This window comes from Euprymna scolopes, chromosome 14, assembly GCF_053919585.1.
Source record: "Euprymna scolopes isolate OS-2025 chromosome 14, ASM5391958v1, whole genome shotgun sequence".
Lineage (NCBI taxonomy): Eukaryota > Metazoa > Mollusca > Cephalopoda > Sepiida > Sepiolidae > Euprymna > Euprymna scolopes.
Window position 1 is genome coordinate 75089935 of NC_136495.1, and position 23116 is coordinate 75113050.

A 23116-nucleotide genomic window follows, 5' to 3' on the forward strand; every position below is an offset into this window, starting at 1 on the left:
AGTTAAAATTACTTTCTTCATTCAAGTTGACTTTTGCATCAATATCTACATATTTGCATAATTGCGGGCATTTTAAAACAATAGAAAACTAATAAACTTACAATATGATTCAAGGGAAGTAACTTTTAACTTTATTCATTATGAAAGTTAAAAGTTACTTCCCTTGTTACTTTTTCATCTTTTTAGAAAAATCAAGCGTTTGTTTTTTTTGGGGTGGGGGAGTTTGTTTACAATAATTTTGAATGAAACTAAAAAATCGTCTAATATGAATGAACGATTTTTTTTTAATGTTTATGTCAAAATTAAGTTTTGCAAAATAAATATAAAAATGATTTATTTTATAAATGAAGGAGGAAAAGAATATAAAACGGGAGTAACTTTAATCATGCATTAAAAATTACGAGTTACTTCTCTTGCACTATTTATTAAGTTTATTTTGTTTTTGTTTTTGTTTTTTAAAACACATTAACATATATTTATGTTGCGTCCACAGGTATTTCTTTGTGCAACACACACACACACACACACACACACACACACACACACACACACACACACATATAAATTATTTTATTCAATTCAGCTAAACAAAATTACTATTAGTTAAGACACTAAATCTACTGTTTCAATTTAAAAAGACTTCATCAGGCGACAAAAACAGCCTTTGGTCTTAGTCGAGGAATGAGCTTTAATGGTTAAAGATCATGCCTTGACTAAGACCAAAGGCTGTTTTTTTGTCACCTGATGAAGTCTTTTTAGACGGAAACAGTAGATTTAGTGTTTTAACTAATAGTAATTTTGTTTAGCTGAATTGAATAAAATAATATCTTATCTTTTTATTGGGAACAACCTCCTTGAAATTCAATAGTTTTTACTTTTGGATATTTTTAACTTCAAACAACTCAGATTTTTTTTTTCAAAAGGTATTTTGAATTTCTACACGTCATCAAATGAGAAATAAATAGGAAAAAGATATAAACATATACACTTTTTGAATTGATATTTTATGCATATACAGTGATGATCATATTTATTGGCACGGTAAAATAAAAGTTAAATTTTGTCTAATAAATTCTAAAAAAAGGGATTAAATTAAAGAAAATAACAAAGTATATTATGTATTTTTAACTGGCCTTTCCGATGCAGCAATCGGATTTTAGAAAAAATAAATAACAAAGGAACAACAAACATAATTGCAAAAAACCCTTGTTCAAAATTATTGGCACGATTTATTTAATAATCAATTGTATCGCCTTTGGCCTTGATTACCTTCCTCAGTCGCTTTTCATAGTTTACAACCAAGTTGTTGCACTCTTCAGTAGTAATTTTAGCCCACTCTTCCTGACAATAATCCTCCAATTGAATAAGATTCTTAGGCTTCCTTTGCATTACCCTCAATTTTAATGTTCTCCATAAATTTTCAATTGGATTAAGGTCTGGGCTTTGTGATGGCCACTCCAAAACATTAATATGATTGTCCTCAAGCCATTTCTTAGTCAGTTTAGCCGAATGCTTTGGGTCATTATCTTGCATGAACCACCAACGACGACCAAGTGAGAGCTCTTTAGCAGAGTCTTTCAGGTTTTCATCCAATATTTTAACATAATCTTCCTTTTTTATGCTACCTGTTACCTTAACAAGTCGCCCTGGTCCAGAGGCAGCAAAGGATCCCCAAAACATCAAACTGCCTCCACCGTGCTTCACTGTGGGTATGGTGTTCTTAGGCAGGAAAGCTTCGCCAGATTTTCTGTAAATATAAGACACTTTATTATGGCCAAATAACTCTATTTTCGTTTCGTCAGTCCATAGAACACGTTTCCAGAATGCAACATCTTTATCAATATGACGTTTTGCAAAGGCTAGCCTTGCTTTCAGGGGCATAGGCTTCAATAAGGGAGTCTTTCTCGGACGACATGCTTTTAAACCAGCTCTCTTCAAAACTCTACCAACTGTATGTCGAGATACATTCACTCCAGAGGTGCTCTGTTCATCAACAATCTCCCCAACAGAGATCCTTGGGTTTTGTTTTACTTGTCGAACAATTTTCCGTTCATCTCTTGGGGAAAGAATCTTTTTTCTCCCTCTACCCTCTAAACTCATAACGTGGCCTTGCGATTTGAACTTGTTTATTATGGCTCTAACAGTGGATTTGGGAAGGTTTAGCTTCTTTGAAATCTTATCATAGCCCTCCCCATTGGTATGGCATGCTACAACAAGCTTCCTGACGTCTTCGCTGTGTTCCTTAGTTTTAACCATGGCGATTGAAAATTATAATTTAGTCACTTATAATAGTTTAAATAAATCGCTATCTAAAAATTATCTGAAAAAAATTATTCACTGAATTAGCGTTAAACAAGCATAATATGGCTATAAAAAAGTTCAGAAAGCACGTAAACCGGAAATTGATTGATATTATACTGATACTAAAAGAAAAACAAAGCCGTGCCAATAATTTTGAACAAGGGTTTTTTGCAATTATGTTTGTTGTTCCTTTGTTATTTATTTTTTCTAAAATCCGATTGCTGCATCGGAAAGGCCAGTTAAAAATACATAATATACTTTGTTATTTTCTTTAATTTAATCCCTTTTTTAGAATTTATTAGACAAAATTTAACTTTTATTTTACCGTGCCAATAAATATGATCATCACTGTATATATATATATATATATCCCATTAATGAAACGGCTGTAATGAAGAAATCCACGGTAGAATAAACGAAAGTTATATAAAAAAGAATGTGAGTCTTTGAATTCCAACAAAAATCTTGTACTATATATATATATATATATATATATATATATATATATATATATATATATATATATATATATACACAAGTAAAGAAATACTGATGATATTAAAGAATTTTTTTTTTTCTTTTCGTATAAAAATGTAATTTAGAAAAAAAAAATACCTATGAAAATGCATTCTTGTTTAGTCAAAACGATGATTATGAAAATGTTTGCCAAATTTTCAAAACTTTTTTCTTTCTCAACCGAATATTACTCTACTAATGTTTTCGTTCGATTTTTAATCGGTAATTTATCAGTTTATCTCAATCCAAACAAAAATATTGGCTTATTTTCTTTTTTTTTAATTTCAGGAAAGAAGAGAATTGCCTGGTTTTAATGGAGATGATTTTGTTAATAAATTTCTGGAAGAGGCCAGAGAACAAGTAAGACTGTCTTCTTTGGACTGGGATTAAAATGTAGAACCATTTTATTCCTCTGTCAGAAAAAAGAATCATTCTCAATTGGAGCAATTTTAAGTTTTGTTCAAACCAATCTTAACCCTAACCTAAAACCCTAAATCCTAACACAAACCCTAACCCAAACACTAACTCTAAACCCTAAACCTTAACCCTAATCCTAAACCTTAATACTAACCCAAGCCATACCCTAACCTTAAATCCCTAACCTTTACCTTACCCCTAACTCTAAACTCTAACACTAACCCTAAACCCTAAGGCAAACCCTAAATCCTAATCCAAACCTTAATCCTAAACACTAACACTGACCATAACCTTAAACACTAACCCATTTTTGGGAAGCTGGATATTTCCCTCATTAAAAGTCGATATTATTCAACTTTCCCCTCGTGTGGAGGCAAGAAAATATGAACTGTGTTTTATCATTGTTCAAAGTAAATTGAACTAAAGAAATCTTCAGTATTATTTGTGACGAGTATAAATGAAATAACTTCTTGATTAATCAAGTAATTCAATTATGATTTGAAACTTTGAGCCTTAAATAGTATGCATCAGTCCCATCCAAATCTTAATTTTTTTTTTTTTTTTTTCAGATAAAAAATGTAAATTTCTTTTTCATTTTTCTGTTTACTGCATACAAAAAACTTTTTTCTTTAATATATCATAGAATCATAGATTTTCATTAATTTTCGTTTATCAGTGAATGATTTGAGATAAGAGATTAATTTCTGTCTAAAATTATTCGTATTTACAAAACTGAAATTTTTCAATAGTTTAGTCTTGGAAATTTGAATACGAAATTAATTGCAATTATTTGAAGAGTAAATTTAGTTTTAACAATGTAATTCACCGCCTCCTTAAAAATTTGACAAAACTCCTCCTCACTAATATTGCAGTTTGCATCAACTCTGTCATCCCGACAGGTAAACTGACAGCAATCCTCAACTTAAACCGTAATTCACAACACCAACTCTCAACGTCTATGCTCTCTATCAGCTGTCAAACATTCGATTCACTGTCCTCCCCAATTCGTTTTTCTTATAGCTGCTAATCTTCTCATATGCAGATTAATGACACATATAAAAAGAATACATTTACAAACTTAATTTTGTTTTCTACTTTTTTCTTTACGTTTCCATAACCTGACAGGCTAAACAGATGTGTTGCCGCTTGTGTAAGTAGTTTCTTCTGCTACAACATTTTATTGGCCGTTATATTTTAAACCACAACAAAATATAAACTGTTTTATTAACAAAAATACCAGTAAAATTGTTTGTTTTCTGAGGGTTTAAAAAGTTTTTTTTAATCAGGTATAGTTTTATAAGGAACTAGACGATCCCGCCTAGCTTTACTAGGTAATGAATAAGATGCTTGTGTAATCTTTGGTCCCAGCCCCGAACCCTATATTCCTATTGCAATAACATTCTGTAATTTTCAAGCTTACCTTTTCTTTATTTATTGTCATTTGTTCTGTTACTACATTGGTAATTTGTTGGTTTCTTTTTCTTTTATGTAATTGTTTTTGTATCTTATACAAGGACCATGTCGCCAACAATGAAGTCGAAAAAGGTCACTCAACAATTACATCACTATGAAGACCTACTGACCATGGTGAAAAAGAGGAAAATCAGATGATGTGGGCATGTAAACACGCTCAGAAGAGCTTGCAAATGCCATCCTGTAAGAAACAGTCCAGGGGAAAAAAACATGAATCAGACAGAAGAAGTGAACTGAAAACTTCCTTGATTGGAAAAGCTTTGATGTTACCCAGGCACTCACCCACAACCTCACCAAGTGGAGCTAGTTGGTCCACCATACAACCATGGCAGAACCAGTAACAGCAATTTATAACATCCTCTTATGCTGCTGCCATTACTACTACTACTACTACTACTACTACTACTACTACTACTACTACTACTACTACCATTTTCCTCTCCTCCCACATTTTTCTTATTTCCACTACTTCTTGTCTTTATTGTATTTTCTCCTACTATCTAAATCATTCAATATGTAAGAAAGATTCCCGAGTTTGACAGAAAATTTCCAAGTTTGACCAAAAGATTCCAGAGTTTGACCAAAAGATTCCAGAGTTTGACCAAAAGATTCTCGAGTTTGACCAAAAGATTCTCGAGTTTGACCAAAAGATTCTCGAGTTTGACCAAAAGATTCTGGAGTTTGACCAAAAGATTCTGGAGTTTGACCAAAAGATTCTGGAGTTTGACCAAAAGATTCTGGAGTTTGACCAAAAGATTCTCGAGTTTGACCAAAAGATTCTCGAGTTTGACCAAAAGATTCTCGAGTTTGACCAAAAGATTCTGGAGTTTGACCAAAAGATTCTCGAGTTTGACCAAAAGATTCTCGAGTTTGACCAAAAGATTCTCGAGTTTGACCAAAAGATTCTCGAGTTTGACCAAAAGATTACTAAAATGATCGAAAGATTCTTGGGTTTGATTGAAAGATTTCCAAATTTGACCAAAAGATTCCCGAGTTTGACAAGGTGCACCTCAAGAAGGCTTGAGATTACATCGACCAAAACGTTGCTAAACTAACACTCCAGATAAGAACTGTAGTCCGAAGAATCCAACTAATATGACTGAAGAAGCGAAATATGATGCGAATTCTACTTTATTTACTGGTCAAAGAATATGAAAATTGAACACTTTTTTTGCGATAAAAGAAACGACAACAAAACTGAATATTTTATTTGTTTTGCAAATCATTCAACTTCCCATTCAGTTCTATTGTTTTTATTTCATTAAAAGGAAAAAATGATTCTGAATTTTTAAGATTAGGATCATATTTCAATTTTTCAGTTTTTATTTTGAGTGTTATTTTTACAACCTTTGGTCGATGTTACAGCAAGCACTCGTGGCGTTAGTGGATAAAGTACTCTCAAAAATTCGGTTGTATGATAGTCTTCTGAAGGTTGAAGGTTCAGTTCTCAGTGCAAGCGATACTGAAAAATACAATTGCGGGTTTTTGGGACATCTACCCAGTTATGAATGATAGAACGAGAGCATGCTACCCCTATGGATTAAATGAAGGGTTCCATTCGAAATTCTGTGCAGATTTCTGAGTGCGATTGAAAGATCACTGAATTCGACAAGATACACCTGAAGAAGGTCGTAGGTTACATCGACTAAAATGTTGTGAAAAATGACATTCAAGGTGAGAACAGTAGTCCGATGAATTCAAATAATATGAATAGCACATCCTTATCTAAAAAAAATCAGAAATAAATAAAGGGTTCTATTCGAAGTTTTGTACAGATTCCTGAGTTCGACGATACACCTGAAGAAGGTTGGAGGTAACATCGAACAACACGTTGTGAAAATAACACTGAAAATAAAATCAGTAGCCAAAAAATGCAAATTATACGGAAAATGTTGGTCTTTAAAAAATAAAGTAAAAAACAAACAAATGTCATTCGTAACAGGTGAACAATGACACCAAAAACAAATTGTTCATTTTTTTTTTTTTTTTTTTCTTAAATTATGTATAATGTATGGGCTTTTAAAGCATGCAAAGAAAAAATACAAAAAAAAAATACAAAAAAAAAAATAATAATTAATTAAAAAAAAAATACAAAAAAAAAATACAAAAAAAAATACAAAAAAAAAATACAAAAAAAAAATAATAATTAATTAAAAAAAAAAAGACCAATAACGAACATTTAACGTTTGGGATAACTTTTATGCACAATAAAATTTTGATTGAAATGTTAAAAAAGTTCGGTTTTATACTTGGAAGCAAAGAAAAAAGGAAAGAATTGAAAGACGAATGTTTTTAAGAATACTTCTTCCTTTTGCCGGGGTAATACCTTTTCTTCAGTTTTTGGTGGTTTTGTAGTAACAGAAGTGTCGTTGGCTTTAACTTCGAGAGCGGATCTTTTTCTCGCTTGACGTCGTGTCTGTCACTTGATTACTTTTGATCCTTTTTCTTCCTTCTAACCCTCGGTTGACAAGACCTCAGCTTTTTATCTCTCCTAACCAGCTCCTGCAACATGCTGGCTGTTCATACTTTATTTTAAGCACGCACGCACGCTTCTCATTGGTCAGATTAAATTTTACTATTTTTTTTTTTTTTTTTTTCACCGGAAAGGCGCTTTTATACACTTTGTATGTAACAGCCAATGAGTCAACATTCGTCTGAGTTGGCCTTCCGGCCTAGATCACAGTGTAGTATCTGTTCTGATGCTACACTTTACTTTTTCTGCCCTTGGTCAGTGGAGGATAAATCCTTCATGACTGAGACAAATTTTATTTTTGTTCCTATCCAGAATGCCCCTTTTTGGAAACCTGGATTTTCCCTACATTAAAAACCAACCCTGGGTATAACTGTACTCGTGGGGAGGCAAGTAAATGGGAACATTCGGTTGGGAGATTTATTATTTTTATTCATAGATCCGCACAAATGTATACACGTTGTTCATTTGTTTGTCTAAAAATGTGTGCTTTTTTTTTTATTATTTGTGCAGAGAAAAAGTTATGCCACTAGACATATCATCTTCACGATGGGAGCAGATTTCCATTACAGCAATGCAGAAAGTTGGTTTACTAACCTTGACAAGCTGATTGCACTTGTTAACAAGAAGGTAAGTTCAAAATCTCACACGCAAATACGAAATAACAGAAGAGAAACAACGGAAGTTCACTTTAACTCAACGTTTTTTTTTGTTTCTTGAATGCATCTGATATTTTGGGACTGTATTACAAGTATGGTTAGTATATTGCGAAATAGTTTTTTTTTTTTTTTGCTTTTCACATATGTGAATTGAGAATTTACCCTGTCCTCCTCAAAAAATAAACTATTTAACAATATGTAAACCATGCTTCTTAATAAGTCCGAAAATATTGGACGGATTTAACAAGCAAAACGGTGAGTTACAATGATCTATGAGTAGATTTTGTTAGTTATTTCCTACGATAATACCTTACATTTATTAGTCTATTAGTATTTGTAGACATCCATTTTATATATATATATATAATATATTAAATTTATTTATACAAACATTAATGGCTACATATGTGCATACATGTTTCTGTAATCACCCGCATTGGGGGATTACAGAAACATGTATGCACATATGTAGAATTACCGTCGAAAACTCGACGTTTTCGACGGTAATTCTTGGCCTGAAGACGTAATCCCCCAACGCGGGTGATTACAGAAACATGTATGCACATATGTAGCCATTAATGTTTGTATAAATAAATTTAACATACCTGCTCTGTTCACTCATTGAGCACTCTTTGGTAGACACATGTTGTTTCATTGGATGTACTTCTAGGAAACTAGACTATACTGGCTAAATATATATACATACATACATACATACATATATATATATATATATATATATATATATATATATATATATATATATGTTTTATTTTTTATTACCGTATCTTTCTGTTAAGTTACATTATTGTTTCGGCTACTCGAGTAGCCGAAACAATAATGTAACTTAACAAAGATACGGTAATAAAAAATAAAACGCATATTTGCTCTACAACAGTATTGAGCACTTTCTTCAGTTTTTATTAATTACCATCTCCACTATATATATATATATATATATATATATATATATAATAATTATCTTATCAAAGAGTAAATTTTTAACAAGGCAAAAGTTATCAAGACAAGAAAAGCTCAACACTATCAAGAAAACAATAATATTAAATGAAAGACGAGGAACAAAAATCAGAACAATAAGGAAAAGGTAAGGGGAAATTTAAGAAAAAAACTCTTTTTGTTCTGATAATATCATAAAGTTATGCATATAACTTTTATTCTTCATTTTTTTTCATTATATATATAAAAACATCGTTAAATTCACTACTCGTTCAGCGGCCGCCAATAGCGTAATGGTTAGGAGCCTTGACTGCCATACAGACAGTCGGGTTTCAATCCTGGCTTGAGGTGGTTGCCTGTCTAGCCGCACTGATGAGCTGTGAAACAGCGAAACAGTACTGTATGTGGATGACTATATATATATATATATATATATATAAACAAATATTACAAAGTCACTACACTAAACATGCTAAGTTTTCGGACAATTCGTTTACTAAAAAAAAAAACAAGAGTCCCTCATCAGGCGACGCAAAAAAGTTTATTTGCCACTGAAAGCAACTAGTTCTGAAATGAAAGAAGTGAAATATATATATTTTATAAAAATAAAATATTAAATCGTTAACTTAAAGTGGGAGGGATTACATTAAGTGACATTTTATACTCAAAATAGAAGGCGATAGGGAGAAAGAAATGTCGAGGCTTAACAGGATAAATGAGAAGAGCAGAAAAAGATAAAAAAGGGAAAAGAAAGAACAGCTAAAAAGAAAAAGAAAAGAGGAAAGAAAGAAGAAGAAAGAAAGGACAGAAATACGGAAGAAGAACGAAGGGGTCAGTATGATTACATTACTATAATGAAGGGGAGGGTGTGAAAACATTTGAAATCAACTAAGTTTAAAAGTGTTTAAATTTACGTGTCCAAGAAGACGACGTAAGGTTGGTTATATATATATATATATATATATATATATATATATATATATATTATATTATTATTATTATTATTAATGTATCCACATAAAATGTTATAAGAAAATAAACACATATATGTTTATGTTCAATATACATTTCAACCTTGTTAACGTATAAGTGAAGCTTGAAGTTATGAAAATATATGCAATTAAACTACACAGAAGACACACCTTAGAAAATATCCATCCTACGATAAGTAAAATTGATTCCTTGAACAAAATAGCTTTTACACCATTTTTATCCTCTAAATCAGGGGTTCTCAACCGGGATCCACATGGACCCTAGGGGTCCATGGAATATTTCTGGGGGTCCACAGGCAAAACATAACAAAACTTATCATTATAGTTGTTGTAGAATACTTTATTTGCATTAAATTAGTTTTCATTTAAAAATAAAGCTTAATTATATATTTCTTTGATTATTAAAACCTCAAAATTTATATGAGTGAAAAATAGAAGATTGTCTTATGACCAATAGTTATGAAGGGGCCCACCAAAATAAAAAGTAGGGAAAAGAGGTCCATGAGTAAAAAAGGTTGAGAACCACTGCTCTAAATTAAAATCCATACACCACGCTGTTAAATCTTACATCTAGAATCTTGAATTCATTCAATGCATTTTATGATTTTGATTCTAAAAGAAATGGTTAAAATTTAAGTTTAATTCGTCTTCAAAAGAAATTGACATTCAGGTAATCTTTTTTTAATTCGTGTTGTCTAATAACTAGGGCTGTGACAACAGCATATTCTTTTCATTGTTTTGACTCTCGAGTGTATATCCGACACAGTTAATCAACAGAGAACCACACCACTCTATATAAAAGCATATAAGCTTTCAACGGATACACACTCGAGAGTTAAAACAATGAAAAGAATATGCATCCCTACTAATAACTATGGATAAATTTTAATGCAAATCTGAAATATTTTAATTTCTAAACGTCTGGTAAAATATCATTCGTTTTCCATTGCACAACGTTTTGCCTCTTCAACCTTTGTGGACACGTACCATTTTTTTTTTCTCTGTTTTCCAGGAAAACCAAACCCGGATTCATGCATTGTATTCAACACCTTCGTGTTATTTGCACGCATTAAACCAGGAAAACATGACATGGCCAGAAAAAACCGATGATTTCTTTCCTTATGCTCATAAAAAAAGCGCTTTCTGGACAGGTTATTACACGAGCCGAGCTTCTTTCAAACGATACGTGCGGCAAAGTAACAATATACTTCAGGTAAGTTTCAAATAGTTAGACATTTCGACTCTAAATACAAAACACCAGAAAATATACATTTCCTTTTAAAATAAATGGATATTAGAATACAACACGTTTTATGAGACCAAGAAACTTTGATTTTAAAACAAATTGTTAGAGTATGATCGTAATTCCCTTCCTATTTCCCGTTTTTAGGAATATATTAATCAAAAATATCGCCTCTGTAGATGGCTCATATTGCAACCTGCGCCTCCCCATTATAGAAGGCCTACTCATTCGCATAAACAAACCAACCATCAATCAGGCTCAATATGAGAAGGAGGGGATGCTTAAATGTTAAATTTTTATCAACTTTTTAAATAAATTATATAAATGCAATATATATATATATATATATATATATATATATATATATATTTTAAAAGGCCTCCTTCAATCTTGACAGACTATGGATACCCACTGTAAGGGTTCCTGCACATAAAAGTTTTGTGCCAAGAGTTGCGCAATCTCCAACCACAACTCTCCTGAGTCGACATTGTTGAATACCAGTAGCAAATGGAGGTTCAGGATGACTGGAAACAATGCCGAGATAAGCGGAAAGCACATACAGCGCCTAGAATTCTCAAACGGTCACCCATCTGGTACTAGACAGGCTCAATGTTGCTTAACTTAAGTGATTTGATGAGAACCGGTGTGTCAACGTGATTATGCCATATATATATATATATATATATATATATATATATATATATATATATATATATATATATATATATATATATATATATATATATATATATATATATATATATATATATATATCAATCAGTGATTGGACGATTCCAATATTTTTCCTAAAATTAACGATTCTAATTTCAATTCTTTATAAATCTCTAAATATTTAACTGTAGTGTTTTTATTTTTTTCTTATTACCATAAAAGAACACATGTTAAATGTGCATGTATTTTCTAAAATGTAAAAACACACTTGTGGGAGGGGGGTGATCTATAGATTTACGTTTTTTTTTTGGTAGTTTAAAATCAATAAATATTTATCATTTTATTATTACTACCAGCAGTGGAAGATTTTCCTTTCAACAAAATCAAATGGAAAAGACAAAAGAATCGTTTTTGGCATCGGAAAATAGGCATAACTTTTTCTGATACTGATTCTCCCTAAATTTCCGATTATTCCAGTTCTCCATTCTGATTTTGATTAATTGTCCCAACACTAATATATATATGTATATATATATATATATATATATATATATATATATATATATATATATACTACTGGTTATAAAAGTTGGAAAAAAATGACTTGAGTGCCATCAGCTAGAATCAAAACCAAAACATTTAGAATACCAGCCATGTTCCATGCCATTTAAGCTATTGACAGATAGATAGGAAATATTTTAAATTAAACCACTTCAAGCTATGAATGAATTTGCGCATGCACAAAAGTAATAGAAATATGTCAGTAAGTTGAAATGAACATTTTGCATTTCAACTTGCCGACATATTTCTGCATGCATAATTTATCCATCTAAACAAAGATTTTACTCATTATAAATCACCTTTGCTGTATCATTAATATTTCCTGTTAATTTCAGTGTTATGTGACCAGTAGTTTGAGAGTTTATTGGTTAAATATTTGCATAAAGACATACATACATTTACTGTTTTATTTATATAGATAAGAATACCGTCCATAAAGTTCAATTCTATTTCCATGCAAAGTCTTGAAATTATATTTTATGCCACATTTTGTTTGTTTTCTTAGGTATAACTTTCACTCACATTTGGAGTGTGCTGAAAGCTGTTTTAATGGGCTCTGTTTATTGTTAACACTATAGAACATGGGAGGATTTCCATTTCTAATGTTCAAAACGGCTTTATCTACCGTCTTTGATAATATGTAAACAAAAAGAAATGAAATATGAAGGTGTTTTAGTCATCATCATCATATCGTACGAATCCAAAGTTTCTATTGTTGACATTCATTTCCCCGATAATTTTTTCAGTCAGAATTCTTTCTGTTACATACTTCTTCTACAAAACACACTTCAACAACAATAACAGCCAAGAGCAGGTCACTCCAAACAGACTTTCCTTTATCCACTGACAAGGGGAGATAACTCAACTGTCTTAACCCAGAGATTAACAACAACAAAGAGGAGATCGCTCCAAACAGACTTCCCCCATCTGTAGACAAGGGTTTATAACTCAACTTTCCAGATACTTACAGGAGGGACCGCGAGAAGGTTACCAACATTATAAATGAAAGTGATTTTTTTCTGGAACAAACTGGATTCGAACTTTGGACATTGAGATCGTCAGGCATTAACAACTTGACTACCATCACCCCCAGGATGTTTTAGTAATTGAGTAAGTCGATATGAGTGTGGACAAAGAAAAAAGGTTCAGAGAGTTCACATGGTGTTGACAGAAAAGTTCTTATGATGGTGAATGTTCTGTTTGTAAGGAAAAGAAAAGGCTTCATATACAAGAATGTGTGTATGTGCACACATGTTAAAGTTAGGCCGTGTACATGTGTGTATATAGTCATGTGTGTGTTACATTAAGTCCATATGTGTGCGGCTGAAGCCATATTGGATTTTAGGGTCTTAAACAGAGCCAAACGGGCCACTCTCTTTTATCAACCTATGGTTATGTACTCAGCTCGTCTGAGAGATGGCTTCAGATTTGGCAAATCAAAAAGAAAGTTAAATGCTTGAACTATTCAGCACCCAGCTTAAAAATTAAGCATAGATCCAAAAACATAAAAAAGTAATTGAAAAAAGCGAAAACGATATCTAACCACTTAAAAATATTAAAAAATTAAAAGCAACATTCTACCGCTCAAACGAATACCTTCATTTCCTCTTAAATAGATCGTAGCAATCACTATCTTTGAGTTTGCAGCCAAAACTACCTGGCCTTAAATGGTACAGTGAGCGTTTTTACTGGGGATGTGGCATTCTACTGGATGTCAGACATTCAAATTCGTTATTTCAGAGACTCCAACTGAGACAGCTCATTTAAGAATCTAACCACCCCGTTAAGTGCAATTGTTTGTTTCTCTCTTGCACTTAGTTCACCGGGTATATTCACTAAGTAGTCTTTGAAATTCTTCATGAATCTGGTTGCTCCTATAATTACTGGAATGTATATATGTTAAGTCCATGCGTATATGGTTGCAGCCATGTTGAATCTTCGTGTATGGCCTCTGTTTGGAGAAGCTAGAAAGGAAGTTAAATGCTTGCACCAATCAGTGCTGTGTTTAGAAATTGCTATGACGGCTCATTTTAGTGCTATAGCCAGAGTTCTTTGTTTCCTTCTTGTATGCATCATGATGAGCAATTAAGATTTAAACCTTCACCTCTGTTTAATTAGTAACTGTTAGTTTGTTGGTTAGTTAATGGTAAAAGTATTGTTGAGGTCGCTTTTTCATAGTTCATAGAGTCCCAAATCACATGATCACAGGGAAGTCAATCATTGGTTGATTTAGCCACCATTAGAAATCTATAAAATTGTTTATATACCGTCTAAATCATAATATCGAGGATTTTATTATGATTTATTTGATCATTACATTTCTGTAGAAATCCTTGCTTTTATCTTTATTTGCTCTTCATCATAATAATTGACATATCTGTCGCATGCTTATGAAGTGTGACTGTGTATGAAGGTGAAACCTAACAAGTGAGAGTTGAGGATATGCGTTGCATGGAGAGAAATGACATGAGAATGCTATGATGGATTTGTTATATAAGTCTTAAATCTGATGAGCTCAGTGGAAAATTAAATCTGGACAGAACAGGGAAATGTTTGCAGAACAGGAGACTTCGGTGGTTTGGTCACATTGAAAGAATGGATGAGGGTTCTTCTGTTAGTAGATGTAGAGCAGTTGAAGTATCAGGGGCAGTTGGCAGGGGAAGGCCAAGGAAAACATGGGTGGAAGTGATAAAAATGAACTTGAGAGAATGAAGGATACATAAAAAAAAAAACCTGGCCAGAGATAGGTTAGTTTTGAAGTTTTTCTTAAAGCCGTCCAACACATGCCAAAGTGTAAAAATGGATGTTAAACTACTGATGGTTTTGTTGTTGTTGAGCATCATTTATTCATTTTTGTATGTATCAGATAATTATTGTTGGCCTTCATTTTCTTGATATCCTTCTAGTTAGAATTCTTTCTTGAAAGACACTGGGACCTAGTTAAAAAAAATAAACCTGTTCATATCAACAAGGAACTAATATTTTTTGAAGTGGGTGACATGTTTTGTTAACTTTCATCCCGTCTTCCTGAATATTGATCTTCTCTTCTGAGCATAGAAATCCTTGCTTTTATATTTATTTGCTCTTCTTCATCATATCTGATGCGCATGAAGAGTGGCAATGTGTGGAGGCGAAACCTAACGAGTCACAGTTGAGGATATGTGCTGCATGGAGAGAAATGATATGAAAAGGGAACAAGTGAAGGTTGCCAACATCCCCAAGCGAAAGTGTTTCTGTGTAACGAACTGGACACGCTAAGGTTATCAGTCCATGTAATTAACCATTTAACCACCGTTACCTACCTCCTCCTACTTCTCCTACTTCTCCTCCTCCTCATGATGATGATGAAGAAGAAGCACTTGTAAGATTATTATAATTATTAGATAACACAATGTCATCTCTTTATCTAGATTATTATTCCTTCAATCTTAATTGAAAATTAAAGAAAATGAAGACAAAATAAAGTCTTGCTAAAAAATAAATGGTTGGCAGTATTTTTTTCCACATGAAAATAAACATCAATCTCGACAATTTAGAATGAAAATCAAGCCAATATGAAATCAATAAAAGCTAAACGGGAAGTAAAAATAACCAAATTGATTTCTTGTCGTTTAATTCTTCATTGATTAATAATTTACGTCATTGTATTTGCTGCTGGTTTTGAGAACATTTGGTTTGTTAAATTTTTCTTTTATTTTCCAGGCTTGCAAACAAGTGAATGCTTTGGCAAAGTTACGTGAAAACAAACTCGTTGATGACCTTTGTGAGTAAATTGCTTGTTTTTAATGTATAAAAAAAAACTTCGTCAGTAAATTGCTTGTGTTTTTAATGTATAAAAAAACTTTGTCAGTAAATTGCTTGTGTTTTACAACAGTTTTACTGGAAAAGAACAAGAACAAGAACAAGAAGTTGCACCGTTGAGAAATAATTTAACAAAGCAATCATCCTTTTTTACTAGAAAAGTTAAAGAAAGTGACCGAAACACTTGTGCTAACTACGAGATGCCAAAACTAACCGAAGAAAGGATGAAACCGTTTACTGATGGAGAGTTCTTCAAAGAATTATTGTTAAAGGTAGCAAATGCTGTTTGTCCAGAAAAAGGGAATTATTTCCTGCTATCAGTTTGTAGGCAAGAACAATAACAAGGCGTATTGAAGAGCTTACAGCAAATATCAGAAGTGACTTGGAGGGCATTTTAAACAATCTGGAGTATTATTCCATTACTATCAATGAAACCACAGATATGAAGGATACTTGTCACCTTGTTTGTGAGAGATATTACACAAACATTTGATATTGTGAAAGAATTTGTGAAATTGATTCCTATGAAAGATGCTCACACTAGAGCAGATATTTTGCAAAGCATAAAATGGATTACCAAAATTAATCTGAATTTATCAAAGCTTTCTGGAGTAATCACAGTTGGATCACCAGCAATAGTTGGAAAGAAAAAGGAATTGGTTTCATTGCTCCAAAACCATATAGGCATTGATAAAATAATAATCAAACTTCATTGCATTATTCACCAAGAAGCTTTGTGGGCAAAATCACTGAATTTTAAGGACATCATGGCAGTGTTGTGAAAACAGAATTTTATATTGTCAAGAAGACTAAATCCCCGCCAGTTTCAAGAATTTCTGAAACGAATCGAAGCAGAGTATGTCTACCTTACGTATTTTTCAAATGTTCAATGGCTTACCCACGGAAAAATGCTAGAACGAATATATGCATTGAGAGAAGAGATTTTCATGTTTTTAGAGAACAAAGAACAAGATAATTCTCACTTTCAAGTTCAACAGTGGGTTGTCAAGTTAGTTTTTTTAGTGGACATTACAACTCATATGAACATTCTGAATCTTGAGCTTTAAAGAAAAAAGTTGTATTTGAGATGTTTGATCAAATTACTACTCTTGAGAGAAATGTGTGGGAATCACAGCTTCAAAAAGGAAACTACTCTCATTTCCCAAGTCTCCAAAATCACGAGAGAGATATAATACCAGACACATTTGTAAGCTCTATTCGGGATCCGAGAGGCGAGTTTTGCACTCGTTTTCTGCCTCCCGGAAATGTAGAATTCTGTTTTAATTATTTGGTACTCTTTACGTAATAGATGCTGAGCAAGTGGCAGAAGAATATCAGTTGGAGTTAATTGACTTACTGTGTGACGAATCTTTGAAATCGAAATTTCATTTTGAATCCACTGCTGAGTTCTACAAGAAATATATATTGCCAAGCAGAAAATATAAAAACATCATGGCTAATGCGAAACTGATGATGTCATTATTTGGAAGTACATGAAAATACTATCTTTAAAAAAAGGGGGGGCATGGTCCTTAAACTGCAGTACGCCTCCCGAGGGGGTAGGGTGACTCACCTGAAGCACACAAAAGGGAATAAATCCGAGAAAGTAGAATCTCCACTCCCGTTGCACCTACTCTCCTGCCAGATCTGGAATCTCTCCAGCACCAAAAAATGAAGCTCGTTTTGTAGTTTCCAGCTTCATGTACACACGAGAACACACATAATAAAATGCTGGCCGCCATCTTTGTTTTTTCTTTTCTCGGCCTGAACTCACTCGCTGCACACCCACGGTAAGACTTCTGTTTTTCTTAGCTTCTGACCACAGTACATATGCTTGTGAACAACTTTTTCCAAAAACGAAATATATTAAAAGTTATTTGAGAATAAGATTGTGTGACGACTCACTGGATGATTTGTAGCTGTCATCGACAAATATTTCACTTGAGGTAGAGAAGTTATCACACAATAAGCAGAAACAAGTTCTTATTAAAGCATTTACCGTTTTTAAGTGTATTTCGTTTGTAGCAAGAAATTTGCTTCTTTTTGTTGATTGTGATCGTATTTTTTAATTTATTCAGTGAAATAATGATTTTTTTCCCCTAAAAGTGTTTGTATTTTATTTTTTTTTATTATTCTTATTCCTATAGTAAAACCAAGTGGCATTGTATAACCCCAATTATATTGAATCCTTGCTTTCTTTAAACACCCGGAAAATTTATTTACATATTTAATAACATGGTTCTACTCCATGACACTGCAGCCATAGCTGTTTGGCCCTCCACTATTACCCTACATAGCTGTTTGGCCTTCACTCTCCAAAAGGTTGTCGACCCCTGCTTTAAATTATTACAGCTCTCTGATACCCACTATCAAACAGTTGTAAACATGTAAAATTTTGAATTAGAAATGTGTTTTTCAACTGTCAAAATTTGAAGCAACTTTTTCATGGGGAATTTGGTTCGTGTTCTCATCTTAAGTTCTATTCGCATAAGGTCTCAGATGATGTAACCTCCTTGTTGGAGCAATTTTTTTCATGAATAACTCAAAACAAGAGAAAAGTTCATATTATTTAGATTGTTTGGAATATTGTTCTCGAGTGTTATTCTCCCAACATTTCGGCCGATGTAACCTCCAACCTTCCTCAGGTGTATCTTGTCTAAATTGGGAATCTGTATGGGATTCCAAATAGGACCTTTGTTTGATCCATAGGAGTAGCATGCTCTTGTTCTGTCATCCATGATCAGGTAGCAATTTTACGTTGTCTGCAAGGACCTGTGGCGTATCTTCAGTGCAGGCGATACTAAGAATACAAGTGAGAATTACTTGAGACATCTACCCAGTTGTGGCTACCTCCATAGATTAAATCAAAGGTTCTGTTTGAAATTCCATGCAGATTCCTAAGGTTGACAGAAAGATTCCAGAATTCAACACAATACACCTGAAGAAGGTCGGAGGTTATATCAGTCAAGATGGGAACAGTAGTCCATTACAATAAGTGGTTGACAATCGTGTTTGAAATGCAATTAATGTAAGAGAAAGGACCACTTAGCGAAAACATGGAACTAACAGGAGTTGAAGTCTACTCCCGGTTTATGTATTCCTATCTCAGCCAGAGTGAATAGATTTCCCACTAGAAAACACGAACTGAAGATGTATTCCATAATAGTCAGAGGAGTACAGAAATCCCTAAAAAAAAAATAATAAAACTTATTATGGCAGCGCTTAACTCTTAAAAAACGCACACAAAAATATATTAAGTAAAAAAAGAAGAAATCAGTAAAATTCCCAGATTTAATTTTTTTGAATCCAAGGATAAAACTCTGTTTAGAAAAGTGTCTCCATTTCTAATAGGAAAAAAAAAAACCATCAGATTTAAAACTAAAATGAGTAAAAAAAATTCTAAAATATGGAAATTTTTACTTGAAGTAAAACTATTTACTTGAAGTAAAACTATAAAAATATGCAGTTTTTGACTGGAAAAGTACGTTTTTCACATAAAAAATGAAAATTTACCCTCACATAAACCAAAACATGATCAATGAAAAAGCAACCTAATGCAAGGCACTAAAATCACAGGACATAACTGAATTGAAAAGAACAAAAAGTGAAAGCGATAACCATTTGTAAAAAAAATGCAAAAGTAATGAATTTTGATCTACCAAAAATCCGGACTCAACTCGAAACAAGATTCATGATGGGAGATGTGGAGAGAAACGTCCTGATAACACTCTGTGGAAGAATGCCAACAAAAACACAAATGTGAAAATTCTGGTGCAAAGCTGTTTGTGAAAAACCGATGAAAAATAATTCTTGCTGTAAAAATACCAGAAATACTTTTCTCTCTTAAAAGCAACAAAGATAGTTGAAGTCACAAGCAGAGAAAACCCGTATTTTCAATTGGAAATCTCTAATCTTAAATACTGAGATGACAAATATACATTTTTCATTTGCGTGTGTGTGTATATATATATATATATATATATATATATATATATATATACACTTCAGAATAATGAAATGAAATATATCTACTGGTATGCAAATCCAGTGATTCTCGGTCTTCCAAAATATTATTAGATACAATATTTTAAATAAGATAATTCCAGCTAAATAAAATTGCTCAATATACAAGATAGAGCAAATGAATCCAAATTTAGGTATTTAAATTTGATGATTTGAAAAAGTTAATCTTCAAATATAGAATTTTTTATTGATTGAAAACAAAAAATTCCATTGAATAAATCTATTTCCTTAACGCATGAGTTTTCGATGCTTATTTATCTTCTCAGTAGAAAAATATGAGCAAATGTTTTTATTGGTCTGCACCTTATTTGCTAAAAGCAATAAACATAGAAAAAAGTTCTATACAAATAAAAGATTATCTTATGGATTATGATTCCTGTCTTATTTCATTAAAATGATGATGGAGTGTGTTCAGTAGGTGGGCCTGGTTATAATTATGAACATTGCCCCAATGTCTATTTCCTTTATTCTATGTATCTAAAACGTTTTTAAAATTAGATAATCTTTTATTTGTATAGAAATCGCTCCAGACAAGGCATAAAGCCACTTGGTGTAAGGAGATAGAAAAAATAAATACTACTTCAAGGTAAAAACCAGCCAATGGTGAGTGTAATATGGATGGATTCCGACACAGAAAACAACAATTCTTCCCCCGTCTTGAGAAATATCACTCATGGATTGTGAGGACTAAAGGACAAAATAAGGGAAACTGTCGCTCCCAATTTAAATTTCGGCACTTACCTACAAGGACTATACTCTCTACTTTCTTACGTTTGAACTTTCTTTACAAGATTAAAATTCCTATTATATATCTATAATATTGTGTCTTACAATGACACCACCATGTTTTTATGGAAATCACTCCAGACAAGGCATAAAGCCATTTGATGTAAGAAGATACAAAAAAATAAATAATATTTCAATGTAAAAATACAGCCAATGGTGAGTGTAAGATTTCTGGCACGGAAAGCAGCAATTCTTCCCCCCTTTGTCTGAATCATCCCTAATGGATTGCGAGGACTACATGACAAAATAAGGAAAGAGTTCCAAGTTTGCCAAAAGTAAAACCTACGGTCCACTTTCTACTCACACAATAAATCTTCAAGCAAAAAAAAAATATTCGTCCATAACATAAACTAACAAATAATTCGCAATCATAACAATCAGATTTCTAAAATGAAATCAACCGATAAAGCCTTCAAAGTAAATATGCTAAAAATAAATATGATTATGGAATAAAACGTCCCATCAGATTTTTTAATGAAATCACTCCAAATAAAGCATGAAGCCATTCGATGTAAAAAGCTAAAACAACATTAGCAATAACAACAACAACAACAACAACAACAAAAATACTACTTTTAAGGTAAAAAAATCAGCTAACTATCAGTGTGAAATGGATATATTTCGACCAAGCAACAGCAATTTTTCCCCCTTTATCAGAAACATAACTCATGGAATATGAGGACTAAAGGATAGTGAGAGTTACAAGGCTGACAAAAGTGAACCCAAGGTCCTCTTCTACTCTCCATTTGCTTACAGGCAAATCCATTGATAATTAAGTCATATCTTCACTGGGTCACTATTATAGCCTTGTGCCAGACTAGTGCCTTCTCGTTAAATATTTGCTTGATACGTCACATTTGCTGAATAATTGTTATTGTATGTATTATGGATGCAAGTGGTTAATATTTTTATTTATTTATTATTTTCAGGGAAAGAATTCTCAATTGTGCAACATCACGATGCAATTACGTAAGTAAAAATACGAAAAGGTGGTTCTCATGTCTTCCTGTTTTTACTTTTGTTTTTTTTTGCTCACATCTATTTCGAATTTGTAAAAATAAGCCGAAATCACTGGCTTTTTTTTTTTTTTTTTTTTTACCAAAACGGTCATTAACAATGTTTTTTGTTTTAAAGTTTAACTTATTTCAAACTGATATAAATTGTTGCACAATAAAAATAATTCAATTAAAACAAATAAATATTTCGAATTATTTAATCAAGTAAAATAATTATTCTTTTACTTGAACGTGGACGCGTCCAATTTGTTACTCGATCGACATAGAATGACATGTCGAATGAAACAAAGGAAAATTGGATTCATGGAATGATAATAAAAACGTATTGTTTGAGGTCAACAAGACCTTGGAGAGAAACGCCGATTGATGAAGAGAGCAGTTGTCCACATTCCTTCGTCGTCACTATAATCTGCCACCACCTCCTCTCTCTCTCTCTCTCTCTCTCTCTCTCTCTCTCTCTCTCTCTCCACAAGCTCGAATTGTCAAAATTATGTGCAGTTGCTCGTTCGGTTGTTATTGAAAACGAGTATAGATTCGCAAGCACGAAAAACGCGCCAATCGATTTTATACATACATTTCAAGACAGACTCACTCGTTATGCAACAGAACGTCCCCATAAATAGTCCATTTCTACCGCATTTCCTCCACTAACTATTAATACGCTGTTATTCCGGCGACCACTGTACACTCATTCACCCTTATCCTCGAGTGGCCTTCGGGGTTTGATAAGTGGTGACTCCCATGTAAAAAAAAAAAAAAAAGTCAAACGATTTTGACACCGAACAACTCTCAGAGAAAACCTATAATTAAGTGTATAAACTGATTTTTACAAGCGTGCAAAGAAAATATGAATGGATTGTTTCAATTATCGACACAAGAATCTCTCAAGAAATAGTATTCGCGTTACTGAATTCGACGGTTCTGATTAGATTACCAAAGGTAAGCAATGTTAACACAGGTCAGTGCCAGATGGAAATCTTTATTTATCCGAAAGTCCTCTGCGCGGAGCCGCGCATTGTGATTGACTGATCAGCGTTTTACGTCAGATTACAGGCCAATCCGAGCGGTTAACGTTATATTCCGGGCAAAGCCGAGTGAACGCTTAGATACGACAAATTCTAAATCTACACAAGTATCTAAGTTTGAAACGGCATTTTCATTGTTAACTGCACACACTGAATCGAAGCATCTTACAAATATCCGTTTCATGTGAGGTCAACCAATACAAG

The 23116-nt window shown here is 32.7% G+C and overlaps 1 protein-coding gene across 1 annotated transcript in view; it reads left to right on the forward strand.

Annotated features, from left to right (window-relative positions):
* Positions 1–23116, forward strand: part of LOC145293096 (lysosomal alpha-mannosidase-like) — a 348385-nt gene that overhangs the window by 213383 nt on the left and 111886 nt on the right. Inside the window, exons 7-11 of the mRNA XM_080139469.1 lie at positions 3106–3177; positions 7691–7807; positions 10798–10998; positions 15964–16024; positions 21801–21840. Of these exons, the coding sequence (XP_079995595.1) occupies positions 3106–3177; positions 7691–7807; positions 10798–10998; positions 15964–16024; positions 21801–21840 (491 nt within the window). The remainder of the gene's footprint in view (positions 1–3105; positions 3178–7690; positions 7808–10797; positions 10999–15963; positions 16025–21800; positions 21841–23116) is intronic.